Below are 17,554 nucleotides of genomic sequence, written 5' to 3' on the forward strand. Positions count from 1 at the left end.
CTCTTTTATCTCCACACTCAAAGCACCGAGCTTTCTAACATTTCCATTCACAAATCCTCAGGTGACCAGTCAAATCACACAGAGAGGCCAACTTCGTAAGAACACACACCCATCAGCAAAAAAAACAAGGAGGGAGGGGTGTTTCTTTATTTGTTTATTTAAAGGATACATTTTAAAACCCTGATATCTGGATTCTTTTCTCTTTTTTTGTACAGGGCCCCATTCAAAGCAGGTAGCAAAGAAGAGAAATTAAGAATGGTCAGATACAATAAACGTAAGCACGTAAACGTATTTTGTGCTCAGCCGGTAATTGTGTCTGAATAAATCTTATGTTACAGAAAATGCTGCAGCAGTCCTCAGTGACCTTCACTGACACAGAGGGCTTGGATTAGGGAAGGAGTACAACACTTAACGTTTGTTTATTGGGACAAATGTCAGGTTCTGCAAGAATAAAAGGTAAAGGGAACCCTGACCATTAGGTCCAGTCATGACCGACTCTGGGGTTGCTGCGCTCATCTTCCTTTATTGGCCGAGGGAGCTGGCGTACAGCTTCCGGGTCATGTGGCCAGCATGACTAAGCCGCTTCTGGCGAAGCAGAGCAGCGCACGGAAATGCTGTTTACCTTCCCGCCAGAGCAGTACCTATTTATCTACTTGCACTTTGACGTGCTTTCAAACTGCTAGGTTGGCAGGAGCAGGGACCGAGCAACGGGAGCTCACCCCGTCGTGGGGATTTGAACCGCCGACCTTCTGATCTGCAAGCCCTAGGCTCTGTGGTTTAACTCACAGTGCCACCCTCGTCGCAGGCAGGAATAACCAGGTGCTAAAATATAAGACGGGGCATGCCTGGCTTGCTTAGAATCATAGAATTGTAGAAGTGGAGGAGACCCCAAGCATCATCTAGTCCAACCCCCCCCCCCCCATGCAGAAATCACAACTAAATAATCCCTGACAGGTGGCCATCCAACCTCTGTTTAAAAACCTCCAAGGAAGGAGAGCCCACCATCTTCTGAGGGAGTCCATTCCTCTGGAGCAGCTCTTACTTTCAGAAAGTTCCTCCCAATGTTTAGTTGGAATCCCCTTTCTTGTAATTTGAATCCATCTGTTCGGTCCAACCTTCCACAGCAGGAGAAAACACAGGTTGCTCTATCTTCCATGTGACAGCCCTTGAGATATTTGAAGATATTTCCTCTCAGTCTCCTCTTTTCCAGGCTAAACATACCCATCTCCCTCAACCGTTCCTCATAAGGCATCGTTTCCAGGCCCTTGATCATCTTGGTCACCCTCCTCTGCACACGTTCCACTTTGTCAACATCCTTCATAAATTGCAGTGCCCAGAATTGGACACAGTATTCCAGGTGTGGTCTGGCCAAGGCAGGATAGAGCAGGAATATTATTTGACCTGGACACTATGCTTCTGTTGAAGCAGCCTAGAATAGCATTAGCTTTTTTTCTTCTGCTGCTGCATTGCACTGTGGACTCATGTTAAGCTTGTGTTCTACCAAGACCCTGTGACCTTGGAGAAAAAGGGTAGAATATGAATGTACTACCAGCAAGCTGGGGACGCGGGTGGCACTGTGGTCTAAACCACAGAGCCTAGGACTTGCCAGTCAGAAGATCGGTGGTTTAAATCCCCGCGACGGGGTGAGCTCCCGTTGCTCGGTCCCTGCTCCTGCCAACCTAGCAGTTCAAAAGCACGTCAAGTGCAAGTAGATGAATAGATATCACTCCAGCGGGAAGGTAAACGGTGTTTCCGTGCACTGCTCTGGTTCGCCAGAAGTGGCTTAGTCATGCTGGCCACATGACCCGGAAGCTGTACGCCAGCTCCCTCGGCCAATAAAGCGAGATGAGAGCCACAACCGCAGTGTCGTCCGCGACTGGACCTAACAGTCAGGGGTCCCTTTACCCTTTACCAGAAAGCCAAGTGTCCCCTATCTTGTATTTTTGCAGCTGGTTCTTCCTGCCTAAGTGCAGAACCTGACATTGAAGAAGAAGAAGAGAAGAGTTTGGATTTGATATCCTGCTTTATCACTGCCCTAAGGAGTCTCAAAGCGGCTAACAATCTCCTTTCCCTTCCTCCCCCCAACAAACACTCTGTGAGGTGAGTGAGGCTGAGAGACTTCAGAGAAGTGGGACTGGCCCAAGGTCACCCAGCAGCTGCATGTGGAGGAGCAGAGAATCGAACCCGGTTCACCAGATTATGAGTCCACTGCTCTTAACCACTACACCATACTGGCTATTGAAATTCCTTTTGTTAGTTTTGGCCCATTTCTCCAGTCTGTGATGGTCATCTTGAATCCCAATTCCATCTTCTAAGGCATTAGCTATCCTTCCCAATTTGGTTTCATCTGCAGATTGGATGAGCATCCCCTCAGTTCCTTTATCCAAGTCATTTATAAAGATGTTGAAGAACAACGGGCCCAGGACAGAACCCTGCAGCACCCTTCTTCTCACTTTTCCCCCAGGATGATGAGGAAATTGAAACTGTCTCACCCTAACTCTATAAAATCTGTAAATTGGCACTCACATTTTATCCTCATGGAAACTGCGTAGACCGGCAAATTTGAAAGGGATAAAGTCTAGACTGATCCTCTTTCAATCTCTAAGCAGCACAATAGAATGGCGCTTAAGAAATAACACACACATTCTATTTCAGTCTGTCGGGTTGAGTTTCTCTTGTCCGGAAGCAGTGGCCATATGTTCTGCGCTGGTATTACAAGTAAATCCTAATTGATGACAAATTGTGAAGATTAAAGTCGCCTCAGATTTAGCAACACTCTGGTGAGCAGACATAGTAAAAGTGCAGCCCTGAGAATGGTCAGTAACACTAACAGCAAATGTATTCTTACTTGACGGGGAGGGGATTGCAGCGCAAATATTCAGGGTTGGAAAAATCCCAAACACCAAATGCAAATAGAATGTAAGCTGGAGGATTGGGAAGCTATCATTGGTCCAGGAAAAGAAACTGCCATACCCTCCAAAATTTCTCCAATGAAAATAGGGATGGACTATTTAATAATAATAATAATAATAAATAAATAAATAAATAAATAAATAAATAAATAAATAAATATAATAATTATACCCTGCCCACCCAATTGGGTTGTCCCAGTCACTCTGGGCAGCTTCCAGCATATACAAAAACATAATAAACATTAAACAAGCTCAACTGTAGTCAGTTTCCCACAAAAGTCTCCTAAGAGTGGCCCATGGACCACTTGGAAATTACTGGGGTTCTCGGCGGACCATTTAATGATTTTTCTGCCTGTTGTAGCAGTTGCAATGTGCTGTAGGTGCTGTGTGATATTCAGTTACTCTTGATTGATCCTTTTGTTCCTTACATTGAATTTTATTACCTTGCCATTCAGATTTTAAGTGTTTTTCACACACCTGCCACGCCCCACATGAATGACCACTGGCGTTCCACAGACTACCATTTGGAAACCCCCGATCTAAGCGCTTCTCTTGGCTTCCTAAAGCTCCTTAAAGGCCGTTTTGTAAGAGGGATTGTTGAACGATGAAGCTGCACTTTGTGTGGCCTTTGTCTGATGCCCTCCAGTTTAATGAGATTAAGGGGTTAGAACCAGATTTAAGGGCTAGTTAAAGGATATTCCATGCTCTCCAAATGTAATACTTGGCTGTTCAGCACTGATTCACAGAGAGCGCCGGCAGAAAGCTAAGATCCTCCCAGACTGCAAGTGGTTTGGATTTCTCTTGCGGCACATTTCACTTTGCACTATCCTGACCAAAGAAAATGATCGGGGAACGTCTCCTGCTGTGGGTGGCCCTGATGTGTTGCAGCAGCTGTACTGAGGGCATCCTCCAGTCCACACTGGTGTTGGATATGGCAAAGCTTCTGCTGGATAATTATTGCTTTCCCGAAAACCTGGTGGGGATGCAAGAAGCCATTGAGCAAGCTATCAAGGGCGGCGAGTTCTGGGACATCTCTGATCCCAAACTTTTGGCGACTGTTCTGACAGCTGGGGTGCAAGGAGCCCTTAACGACCCGCGGCTGGTGATTTCTTATGAGCCCTCAGCTCCCGTTGCCCCCAAGCAAGAAGCAAAGATTTCTCTGACCTCGGAGCAGCTCTTAAATCTCATCCAACACACAGTGAAGTCCGAGGTGCTGGAGGGCAACGTAGGCTACCTAAGGATCGACTCCATCATCGGTCAGGATGCTGTGGAGCAGATTGGGGCTTTCCTGGTAGAAAAGGTGTGGAAAACCTTGATGGAGACGTCAGCTCTGGTCCTCGACCTGCGTTACAGCACCGGAGGGCAGATTTCCGGCATCCCGTTCATTATCTCTTACTTGTACAACGAGGACAAGGTGCTGCATGTGGATACCATATACAACCGGCCGTCCAATACGACCGTGGAAATCTGGACTTTGCCGAAGGTGCTGGGTGTGAGATACAGCAAGGAGAAGGACGTTGTTTTGTTGATAAGCCAGCACACCACAGGGGTGGCGGAAGATGTGGCCTATATCCTCAAACAAATGCACAGGGCTATCATAGTGGGAGAGAAGTCAGCCGGGGGCTCCTTGGACACCCAAAAGTTGCAGATTGGGGCTTCCCAGTTCTACATGACAATTCCTCTATCCTGCTCCGTGAGTCCCTTGAGTGGAAACGGGCAAAGCTGGGAAAGCAGTGGCGTGGAGCCATGCGTAGCTGCCTCATCAGAGCAAGCTTTGGAGAAAGCCCTGGGCATCATTTCGCTACGCAAAGCTATCCCTGGCAGTATCAACCTCTTGATGGGTATCCTGAAGGACAACTATTCCGTGGTAGACCGAGTCCCCACCCTGCTGACGCACCTCTCTGCTTTTGACCACTCTTCCGTCCTATCGGCAACTGAGTTGGCTTCCAAGCTCAACGCTGAACTCCACACTGTGTCGGAAGACCCGCGCCTATTCTTGCGGGCTGCCGCCCCGGGCGAATTTGCAGCTGCACCAGCCGAGGAGCAGGTTGCCATGGCTACCGACCTACCTAACGACGAGCAACTCATGCACGCCCTGGTAAATACCGTGTTCAAGGTGTCGGTACTGCCAGGCAACGTGGGCTACATGCGCTTCGACGAGTTTGCAGATGCTACGGTGCTGGTCAAGCTAGGGCCCTACCTCGTACGTCAAGTCTGGGAGCCCCTGGAAGCCACAGACAATTTGATCATGGACCTACGGTACAACATCGGAGGCCCCTCCTCAACCGCTGTGCCAGTGTTGCTCTCCTACTTCCAAGACCCTTCTGCTGGCGCTGTACATTTCTTCACCACCTACGACAGGCGCACAAACCAGTCCCAGGACCACAACAGCAGGGCTGAAATGCTAGGCAAGCCCTACGGAGCTCGGCGGGGCGTCTACCTGCTCACAAGCCACCACACGGCCACAGCCGCTGAGGAGTTTGCTTACCTCATGCAGTCCCTTGGCCGTGCCACCCTGGTTGGCGAGATTACGGCAGGTATCTTGACCCACTCGCACACCTTCTGCATTTTGCAGCTCAGTGAAGGAGCAGATTGCGGCCTTCTGATCAATGTACCGGTCGTCTCTTTTATCGACAACCACGGGGAGTGTTGGCTGGGTGGCGGGGTGGTTCCCGATGCCATCGTGTTGGCTGACGAGGCTCTTAAAAAGGCACAGGAAATACTGGCCTTCCACAACGGCATGGGAGTACTTGTCGAGGAAGTAAGGCAGTTGCTGGAGGCCCACTATGCCATACCGGAAATGGCCACCAGGATCAGTGCCGCCCTCCGTTCCAAGCTGGCCAAAGGCGGGTATCGCTCAGCCGTGGACTTTGAGACCCTCGCTTCTCAGCTGACCAGCGACCTTCAAGAAACCTCTGGGGATCATCAGCTGCACATCTTCCACAGCCACGTGGCGCCGCCTCCAGAGGAGCACTCTCCCGACAAGATGCCCACTGCCGAGGAACTGGCTTACCTCATCGAGGCTCTTTTCAAGGTTGAGGTGTTGCCAGGCAATGTGGGGTACCTGCGTTTTGACATGATGGCTGAGGCGGAGACGGTGAAGGCTATCGGGCCACAGGTGCTGCACATAGTTTGGGACAAGTTGGTGGAAACGGAAGCTATTGTCGTCGACATGCGCTACAACACAGGCAGTTACTCCAACGGCGTGCCCATTTTTTGCTCCTACTTCTTTGACGCCGCTCCTCAGCGACACCTGTACACAGTTTTCGACCGCAGCACCTCTCAAAGTACCGAGGTGTGGACTTTGCCCGAGGTGACCGGCAAACGTTACGGCTCGGCTAAGGATGTCTATATCCTAATTAGCCACATGAGTGGCTCGGCTGCCGAAGCCCTCACTCGCTCTTTGAAGGACCTGCATCGTGCCACAGTAATTGGGGAGCCCACAGTCGGGGGCTCGCTTTCGGCTGGCAATTACCACATAGGCAGCAGCCCATTGTACGCATCGATTCCCAGCCAAGTGGTGCTCAGTCCAGTCACTGGCAAAGTGTGGAGCTTGTCTGGAGTGGAGCCCCACGTCACCACGCAGGCTCCAGAGGCCTTGGCTTCCGCCCAGAAGATCATTGCCTTGCGCGCCAGGTTGCCCAGTGTGCTGCAGACCGTGGGCAAACTGGTGGCCGACAACTATGCCTTTGTCGATATCGGGGCTACAGTGGCAGCCAAGCTTGCTGAGCAAGCCGCCTACAGAAATGTCAACTGTGAGGTGGAACTGGCTGAGAAAATGAACGCTAACCTAAAAGCTCTCTCTGGAGATAGGCACCTCAAGATCACCCACATCCCTGAGCATTCAAAGGACCACATCCCAGGTATCGTGCCCATGCAGGTAAGTTCCTATTCGGGGTGTACTACCTCTTCGGTTTCTGCTAGCCAAGGTGACTGCTTCACCCTGCCTAATGTGTGGGCCGGCCCTGCTGGGAAATGTGGCAAACATGTGTGTATGTGTGTGTGTGTGTGTTTACTTTTTCATCCTATGGCATCACTGAACTTTCTGCTACCCTGCCACGTTATAGAGGATCGGTGGCAAATCATGTGCATTATTATTATTATTATTATTATTATTATTATTATTATTATTCATTCCATTTCTATACTGCTGTATATTTTTAGGGGGGATCTCAAAGCAGTTTACCACCTACATTAAAACAGCAAATAAAACAATTTAGAATAAAACATTACTGAAGAAAGTCGAATACAAAGTATACATTTACGTAAATACAATTAACATTCATTCAGACATAATTAACAGGAAACTAAAATATTATCCTGAACATTAAAAAAAAAAAAAAACTGCAGAGGAGGTCAACTGCAGAATCCACGTTTAGCAGAGCAAAGTTAACAAAAAAATTATCTTAAACATTTCAAAAGAAAGCATGACTAAGTGAAGTCAAATATAAAAGGCACATTTGAAAGAGCATAACTAGCAAAATAATAAGTTGTCCTATTCTCTCCACAGTGTTACTATCCCTTTCTACAGTTGTTTTTTTTAAGAAGACACTTTTATTGTTGCCCGTATCAGTTTTTTGCCCTTCCTGTTTTTCACGGTGTGTCATCCCCCAGTTACAATTTAGGGCCAAACTAGCATACCGTATTTTTCGCTCTATAAGATGCACCAGACCACAAGACGCACCTAGTTTTTAGAGGAGGAAAACAAGAAAAAAAAATATTCTGAATCTCAGAAGCCAGAACAGCAAGAGGGATCGCTGCGCAGTGAAAGCAGCAAACCCTCTTGCTGTTCTGGCTTCTGGGATAGCTGCGCAGCCTGCATTCACTCCATAAGACGCACACACATTTCCCCTTACTTTTTAGGAGGGAAAAAGTGAGTCTTATAGAGCAAAAAATACGGTAATTTCTGAGCAGAGTCTCCTGCACTCTGAACATGCACCTCTTCTGACTGCATGACCTGCACTCTGCAGATTCTAAACACAGACTGTATCGTCGCACATGCTCTGTTCAAAAGTCAGAAGCTGCAACAAACATGTGGGCATATCAGGGCAAGTGATGGCAACCCTGTCTCAGTTCTCCAGTGTAACGGATTCTCTGCTGAGGGTTGCCATAGTTCAAAAAGTAAAATTCCTGACACCTGCAAAGTCGCTGAACTTTTTTTAGGAAACCACCAAAATTATTAAGCTTATTTTTGGGAACAAACCCAAATTTTTGAGCTTTTTTTGGGGGGGGGACTAACCCAAACAGTGAGTTTAAGCTTTTTTTTCCTGTTTCCACTGCTTTTTCCACTGTGTTGCCATACATCCGGGTTTTCCTTGACATTTTGCCAATTCGGCAAAAATCCCCCAACACCATTTGTGCACCCGGTGACCAGGACATGTCAGGGATTTTCCTGACATATGGTAAGCATACAACTGCTGCAATTATCTGCCTGCCTATTTCAAAGCAAATCCCAGGGCGGGGTGCAAATTAAGGTACCATGGATAGGCTTGGGCAGTATAGATCCAGAAGCAAAGGTTAGCAGTATCTGAGCAAAACTGTCTTTCTTTGTTGATAAAGTCATAAAGGTAAAGGTAAAGGGATCCCTGACCATTAGGTCCAGTCATGGCCGACTCTGGGGTTGCGGCGCTCATCTCGCTTTATTGGCCGAGGGAGCCGGCGTACAGCTTCCGGGCCATGTGGTCAGCATGAATAAGCCACTTCTGGCAAATGCACGGAAACGCCGTTTACCTTCCCGCCGGAGCGGTACCTATTTATCTACTTGCAGTTTGATGTGCTTTTGAACTGCTAGGTTGGCAGGAGCAGGGACCGAGCAACGGGAGCTCACCCCATTGCGGGGATTCAAACCGCCAACCTTCTGATCGGCAAGTCCTAGGCTCTGTGGTTTAACCCACAGCGCCACCCGCGTCCCTTGATAGAGTAATAAACATGCATAATTATTCACAAGTGAAGATAATGCACAGCTCAGTAACATGGGTCCTCTGATCATCTATATGGTCTTGTGGGTAATCATGGAGGTCCATGATAGCATCTCTTTCGAGGCTACAGCCTGTGATGACTGTATTTATTTATTTATACATACATACATACATACATACATACATACATACATAACCCGCCCATCTGGCTGGGTTTCCTCAGCCATTCTGGGCGGCTCCCAAAAGAATATTAAAAACACGATAAAACATCAAACATTAAAAACTTCCCTAAACAGGGTTGCCTTCAGATGTCTTCTAAACGTCAGATATTGTTTATTACTTTGACATCTGATGGGAGGGCGTTCCACAGGGCAGGTGCCACTACCGAGAAGGCCCTCTGTCTAGTCCAGTTGTTCTCAACCTGTGGGTCCCCACATGTTTTTGGACTACAACTCCCATCATTCCTAGTCAGCATTACTAGTGGTCAGGTTGAGAACCACTGGTCTAGTCCTTGAGTCGGCAGGTAACCTACAGTAATAAAACACAACTTCCAATGTTTGCCTCCCTGGTTTGTTTTTTAACACAGGAAAGCAGCCTTAACTTAATAGGTTCAACAGATGGCCATGGTTCATTTTAAAGATATTATTATTATTATTCGTTTAAAATTCTGATTTCTACTTACACCAGGTTTGCGAGTGAGTGAAATGCTTTTACTGTAACTGAGAAGTTTTAGCATTAAAATGCATATATCTGCTCAGGAGGGAAGTTGCTGTCCCTTCATGGTTTCTGACGGGTTCAGAGTACAAGGGGCACCTAGTAGAGAAACAAGATTTATTTATTCCCATGTATATTCCCCCTTTCCTACAAGGAACTAAAGGTGTATATGGTTCTCTCCTTCCCACCTTTCCTTCTCACAACAACCATGTGAGGTAGGAATGAGGCAGGCTAAGAAACAGGAACCAGCATCATGGCTGAGTAGAGATTTGAACCCTGGGTCTCCACCATCTTCATTCTTTTGACGATGCCCTTCTATGTTCTTCAACCTATGTTCTTCAAACCATGGCAGATCCCTCCTCCCGAAATGTTTGAAGACCTCGTTAAGTTCTCCTACCACACCAACGTGCTTGAGAACAACGTGGGCTACTTGAGGTTTGATATGTTTGCCGACTGCGATCTTTTGTCTCAACTCTCTGAGCTGCTTCTGAAACACGTTTGGGAGAAGATTGCCCACACGGATGCGCTAATCATAGACCTGAGGTAACTGCTAGACCAAAAATTATCAGGGACTGGATGAAATCAACGAGGAATTAATCATAATTTTCTTTTCTTTCTTTAAATGTTAATTTTTATTTGATTTTCCCAAAGTTTAAACAAATTTACTTCACATGCATCACTCACTTATATTTTTCTTTTTGACTTCCCACTCCTCCAGCCTGGATGTTTTTATTCTTATCCTTAATTGCTGCAATAAACCCCCAAGTCCATCTTGTCATTTCAGCCCCCCGCCGCTTATATCTCGAATCCTGCTCACTAGTTCATATCGCTAAAATACTTTGACAGTCTAAGAAAGGCCTCCAATTTTCATAACAATTCCATAAACAATTCATCGTGTTGATCTGTTACATTTTACAATCAATTTTGCCATTACAGCATAATCGATTGGTTGGAATGTCTTCCTTTTTTGGCGTGTATAAGATTCTGTAGTTGCTGCATACGCAAAAAAATTAAAAATTAAAAATTAGTCATCGTCTTCAGAACTTCCATCCCAATTATCCCTAGCAAAATGGCTTCGTGTTTTAGGGATCACCAATTTAAGGAATTAATTGTAATTTTCAAAATGGAACATACACAGTAAAAGTGGTGTTTCTCAAAGCTTCAGATTTAATCCCTTTGTCCCTTAAACCACTTGTATCAGTGCAACTGAACATTTCAAACGTCATACATGCAGTTATATGGCAGCAGGCTATAGATTCGGACCTTCACAGTAAATCTGTGATGATGATGAGGGTGATAACAATAACAACAATAACAATATTTATTTATTTATTTATTCATACATACATACATACATACATACATACATACATACATACTCTGCCCATCTGGCTGGGTTTCCCCAGCCACTCTGGGTGGCTCCCAACAGAATATAATAATAAAAAAGTGATAAAACATCAAGCATTAAAACTTCCCTAAACAGGGCTGCCTTCAGATGTCTTCTAAAAGTCAGATAGTTGTTTATTTCCTTGACATCTGATGGGAGGGTGTTTCACAGGGCAGGCGCCACTACCAAGAAGGCCCTCTGCCTGGTTCCCTGTAACCTCACTTCTTGCAGTGAGGGAACCACCAGAAGACCCTTGGAGGAGTTCCTCAGTGTCCAGGCTGAACGATGGGGGTGGAGATGCTCCTTCAGGTATACTGGGCAGAGACCGTTTAGGGCTTTAAAGGTCAGCACCAACACTTTTAATTGTGCTCAGAAACGTACTGGGAGCCAATGTAGATCTTTCAGGACCAGTGTTATATGGCTTTGGTGGCTGCTCCCAGTCACCAGTCTGGTTGCTGTATTCTGGATTAGTTGTAGTTTCTGGGTCACCTTCAAAGGTAGCCCCACATAGAACACATTGCAGTAGTCCAGGCGGGAGATAACTAGAGCATGCACCACTCTTGCAAGACAGTCCGTAGGCAGGTAGGGTCTCAGCCTGCGCACCAGATGTAGCTGGCAGAAAGCTGCCCTGGACAGAGAATTGACCTGCGCCTCCATGGACAGCTGTGAGTCCAAAATGACCCCTGGGCTGCGCACTTGGTCCTTCAGGTGCACAGTTACCCCATTCAGGACCAGGGAGTCCTCCACACCAGCCCACCCCCTGTCCCCCAAGAACAGTACTTCTGTCTGTGATCCAGATTCCCTCCCTTCACTGAATAGACGTGTGTTCAAACCATGCAGCACATTTTAGAAAGTATGTCTGCCTTGTCCCTCAGGTTGAACCTTATGTGATCTGGGCTTTCTTCCTCTCTTTAGATATAATATAGGAGGCTCTACATCTTCCGTAGCAGCTCTGTGCTCATATTTCTTTGATGAAGGACACCCAGTTCTTCTGGACAAGGTCTACAACAGACCCAATGATACCACCAGAGACATGTGGACCCTTTCGCAGCTTACAGGTGAGAGCAATTATACTTTTGGTTTGTAGGTGCCAATAGATTTCCTGATACCTACCATATTTTTCGCTCTATAGGACGCACCCGACCATAGGACGCACCTTGTTTTAGAGGGGGAGAACAAGAAAAAACATTCTCCCCCCCCCCCTCTGCTCAGCGCCCCTTCAGCGAAGCGGCAGGAGAAACGGAGCCCCTTCCATTTCTCCTCCCGCTGGCTGAAGGGGCGCTGCGCAGCTCTCCCTCTCTGCTGAAGCCGGGAGAGTCTTGCTCTCCTGGCTTCAGCAAAAGGAACCTGAAGCCTCCGGAGTGCAGCGGGAACTCGCGCTGTGCTCCGAAGGCTTCAGGCAGCTATCCCTGAAGCCTGGAGAGCGAGAGGGGTCGATGCGCACCACCCCCTCTCGCTCTCCAGGCTTCAGCAAAAGCAACGTGAAGCCAAGGAGCGCGGGGGGAGCACTCCCTCTGCGATTCAGAGCCTTCGCATTGCTATCACTGAAGCCAAGGAGCCTGCATTCGCTCCATAGGACGCACACACATTTCCCCTTAATTTTTGGAGGGGAAAAGGTGCGTCCTATAGAGCGAAAAATACGGTATATTAGAAAGCCACTGATTTGTGAAATGTCAGAACGGCTGAAAGCATGGATCATTGTCAAGCAGTTCTGATTAAGAAATGGGGGGGACGCAATGAATACATGGAGAAACAGTGTTTAACACCTCACTTTTTGTAATGTTTGAAAATGGGGTGTTACTGGGGCTAGACCACCGAGTGTGAGGAAGGTGGGAGAGCTAAATCCTCAGGTCAGGAGGGACCTGGGAAGGCACCGAAAGTTCCCCACTGGGTAGAGCAGCTTGTATTTCCTCCTGCATCTTCCTCAGGGATCTGGGTTGAGGATGACATTACTCTCGCTTCAGGCAGTTGCCTGGTTCTGGCTGTCTGTGTGGCCTTTCTCAAGCTGCACTTTTTTGGCCTTAATCTGCAATCTGTAGAACAGAAGGAATAGCCACTTGCTTTTCAGGATTGCTGTAAGCAGGAACAAGATTCATATATGCCACTTCTAAAATTGAGACACTATGGACTCAACTACATTAGTCGAATTATAACATTATAAATGTGTCATAACACTGTGACACCAGATGGCGCTGTAGAGCTGAAATGGAAAGTCAATAATAATTTCCATTGTGGGCTTTTACAACTTTCCCTCCATAGCGTTTTTTTATAGCTGTGTAGATCCAGCCTACGCAAATTAAGTATTTCAATTTTGTTGTTGATTTTGAACCCTTGAGGTCTTAATACCCCTTATTTCATAGCTGCAAGGAGGAGGGGAGCCAATCATAGAATTGTAGGGTTGAAAGGGACCAATGTACTAACCTACTGCATGTTATCTTGCCTCTTGAAGGTATGAGATACGGTTCCAATAAAGGTCTAGTCATCCTCACCAGCTCTGTCACTGCCGGTGCTGCCGAGGAATTTGTGTTCATCATGAAGAGACTGGGCAGAGCCTTCATCGTTGGGCAAAGGACCAGCGGGGGTTGCCTCCAGCCTCAGACATACCACGTGGATGGCACCAGCCTCTACCTCACCATTCCAACTTCCAGATCCATCATTTCCATGGATGACACCTGGGAGGGTGTGGGCGTTAGACCTCACATGGAAGTTCCTCCTGAGGTGGCACTCATCAAGGCTAAGGAAATGTTGCGGCTGCACAGGTCTAGCTAAACTCGAGGTCCAAAACGAAAGGCCCCATGGGAGCAAAAGGCAGGAAGTAAAAATTAGGGGAGGTGAGTGTTTCATCCTGGCAAATCTGTCCCAGGCCTCTGCTCTCTCAAGGATATCACTGACCCAGTCCCAGTTCTTATGAGAAGTCCACAAAGGGGGAAGAAAGACATGCAAAAGAACTCCCCAACCCAACCCACAGGTTCCTCTTTCAGACCCAGGAAGGCATGAGCCCCCACAATACAAACAGAGTAGATGGCTAGGAGCAGCCGAAGCTCTCTGATTACTCGAGTTTGTGCATGTACCCTTCCATTTCCACTTCGATGCAAATTTACAGGTCACGCCACCCTGAATGTCATCCCCCCTCGCTGGCGTGCGCCCCTTATTCGTCCTTGCTGATTCAGCGAGCGGATTCATGCAATCTTGTACGCGTGTGAATCGTCGTGAAGAGAGATGCCGATTCCTGTAGGGGTTATTCAGAAGTGTGTAAAATGCTTCTACCTTTGCCACCAAAGAAGTCCTATGCGCCTAGGCAGAAACTCATCAGACTGAAGGCAATATTGCCATGTGTGAGCCTGGGGGCATGCGTGCATGCAGACAGCCTGTGAGAGAAGACGCTCCTGTCTGGGGAACTCCCAAGAAGCTCCTTGCATCTGATTGCAGATCTTCCTGACATGGAGCGTCATTCCTGTGTGTTTGCGAATGTTCAGGCCGCTTGAATTGGTTCTGAGTTTTACTGTTTACTAGGCAGTGAGAAGAAGAGAGTGCCTGAAGAAAGGAAAGATTGTGCATTTTCAGAATGATATAAGCATAAGTAGGAAACCATTAACACTCCACAGTGAAACGGAGGGAATTGAACTCAGAGCTTCTGAGCCCAGTTCCTCTCTGTTGCATGGTCTTTCCAGCTCTGATCCTTTAAAGGATCGCAGAATCCTACAATTGCAGAGTTGGAAAGGACCGAAAAGGCAACCCACGACAACCCACCGAAATGCAGGAATCACCGCTCTAAAGAATCCCTCACCCAACCTCTTCTTAAAAACCTCCAATGAACCAGAGCCCACAACCTCCCAGGGGACTCCGTTCCGCTGTCAAACAGCTCTAACCATCAGGAAGTTATTTCTAATGTTTAGTCAGACTTTCCTTCCTTGTAATCTGAAGCCATTGGTTCGGGGTCCTACTCTCTGGAGCAGCGTAAAACAAGCTCGCTCCATCTTCCATGTGACAACCTTTCAAGTATTTGAAAATGGTTATCATATCTCCTCTCAGTCTCCTCTTCTTCAGGCGAAACATAACCAACTCCCTGAACTGTTCCTCACAAGGCTTGGTTTCTAGACCAAGGGTAGGCAAACTAAGGCCCGGGGGCCGGATCCGGCCCAATCGCCTTCTCAATCCGGCCCGCGGACGGTCCGGGAATCAGTGTGTTTTTACATGAGTAGAATGTTTCCTTTTATTTAAAATGCATCTCTGGGTTATTTCTGGGGCCTGCCTGGTGTTTTGACATGAGTTGAATGTGTGCTTTTATTTAAAATGCATCTCTGGGTTATTTGTGGGGCATAGGAATTCGTTCATCCCCCCCGGAAAAAAAATATAGTCCGCCCCCCCACAAGGTCTGAGGGACAGTGGACCGGCCCTCTGCTGAAAAAGTTTGCTGGCCCCTGTTCTAGACCCTTGATCATCTTCTTTGCCCTCCTCTGAACGCGTTCCAGTTTGTCAACATCCTTCTGAAGGGAAGCAAGGAATAAACCTTATTTCCAACCTCAGCACAGAGAGGGCTCCATCCTTTGCGCTGCTGACAGGATTCCTTGGCATAAGGGCAGGAGGGCACTGGAGGGTTTCACAATCCTACCACTTTTTCCCCATGCAACATTCTCCAGAAGGTGGAAATCTTTTGCTACCCAATTCTCCCAGCCCCACATTTAATTCCTAAGGTTGTCCATCTATTTCTCTAATCTGGGAAGTGATGGAGGCTGCCTGTTTTCATTGAGGGTTTTTACAAGACCTTTTTACGAAAACGTAGCACGTTAGACCCATCTATCATGGTTCCAGTGATATGTCATTAGCTGAATCATATTACTTAGTATATGGAGCCTGAGTTTGCCACCAGAATTCTTATCAGTGACCAGGTGTTCTTGAAACCCATTTCCTTGTTGTACTTGGACATTTTTTTCCCCAGACTAGCTGACCGGAAGCAGTGCCTAACGGTCAGGTCTTGTCTGAGACAAAAATGCAAGTCGTATAGGCTTCCGTTCTGTATCTTCACCAATGTATGTTTATTAAGAAAAGGGCATCATGCAGGAGACTAAGAGCAGAATCTGGACTGCACTGTTCTGTGAGAATTAAGATCCAAGAACAGAAAGAGAAAAGTCAGGTCAAAATAAAAACCTGATTTAATCCTATCTGCTTCTCCCTGTGATCAGCATCTTGCTCCCAGCTCTCATGTGAGTCATGTCTTTGCTGTTGTGTTGAAAACACTTCTGTCGTCACTGCATGTGTAAGAGATGAATTGCATTCCAGCCACTCCAACATGTACGACTTATTTAGATGGGCGGATTATTAGCATCGCTGCTGTTCATCAGATCTGCAACCCATTAGGGCAGCACACGCCATTTTTATGGCCTTTATTCTCAACTTCCAAAGCCTGATATTCCTTATGTCCCTTTCAAAACCGAAAAGAAATTACCCTTAGATTTCAAAGTGCATATTTTATTCTGATGCTTATTTAATTTACAACTTTTGCGGGCATTTAAAAATTCTTGCTGCATATTTTGTAAACCAGATTACCGCTGCGAAAAGTTCTGTAATAAGAATCTGGTGGCATATATTGATTTATTTGCAGGAAAAGTCACAGTATAAAGGTCTGTGTCAGTTTATGTAGCTAAAATAGAGCCGTTTTGGTCTTCAGTATGTATTTAGCAAATCTTAGCTGCTTCGGCGTGCTTAACAACACAGTTTTAAACATATGTATCTACTCTGAAGTAAGCACTACTGAGTTCAATGGGGCCTACATGCATGTGAGTATAAAAATGCCATCAAAGTTATTTAAATATATCTAAATTTGTGTGTAATGATGTAATGTTTACCTTGTGTCTAAAGGGTAAAATGCTTTTTATTCACACTTATCTTGTATAGTGATTATTAGTAGACTAAATAAATAGTCCAAGAGCTTTTCTTTCACTTGCAAAGGGATCAAAATATCACATACAGGTATTCTTATTGGAGCAACCTGTTTTTACATCCAAGCTACTGAAACTGAGAACTGCGTGAAACTTTCATCCAGAACCCATTAACCTACTCATTGCAGTTGTGTAGTCTACACTAATAAATGAAACCAAGTTTATATTTTGTATTATACTCATTCACACAGTAAACCATGGTTGGAAATGAAACCATGGTTTCCTGTGAACTACCAGAATGCTGGTGCACACTGGTTCGCGCTCCACTCTACCTGCCTCTGGGAGAAGCAAGCAACAAGTCTTGGCTACCTCTTGTGATATGTTCTCCGCCCCAAAAAACTATGAGCAGTAACCCAGTACTGCTGCTTTTCACGTAGCGCCAAAGTCTCGTGGTTTCTTTCTCCCAGAGCCAGAAAAGATGGAGCATGTACCCTCGCTTTGCTCCTTCGTGAAACCATGGTGCTGTCAAGAGCAGACGACATGGTGGGGCTGCGGGGCTTGCCTGACTGCTCTCCAGCTGAGTCACTGCTGCATTCTGGGATGAGGGAAATGACAAAGTCAGGAAAAGCATCAACACATGCAGCAGATTGGCACATGAACTGGGAGAACCATGGTTCCTCCCAGCCTCTGTCCTGGTACCCAAGCAACTCAGCCATAGGGAGATCACTCACTATCCTACTGCTT

General features: G+C 46.7%; 1 protein-coding gene across 1 annotated transcript; it reads left to right on the forward strand.

Moving 5' to 3' along the window:
* The first annotated feature begins 3,649 nt into the window (after positions 1–3,649).
* RBP3 (retinol binding protein 3) lies at positions 3,650–16,952 on the forward strand. The gene is made up of 4 exons (XM_081191567.1): positions 3,650–6,792; positions 9,897–10,087; positions 11,847–11,989; positions 13,381–16,952. Exons 1-4 carry the CDS (start codon positions 3,754–3,756, stop codon positions 13,698–13,700), a joined length of 3,693 nt encoding a protein of 1,230 aa, XP_081047693.1. The 5' UTR covers positions 3,650–3,753; the 3' UTR covers positions 13,701–16,952.
* Positions 16,953–17,554: the final 602 nt, after the last annotated feature.

Source organism: Podarcis bocagei, assembly GCF_964188305.1.
Source record: "Podarcis bocagei genome assembly, chromosome: 4".
Lineage (NCBI taxonomy): Eukaryota > Metazoa > Chordata > Lepidosauria > Squamata > Lacertidae > Podarcis > Podarcis bocagei.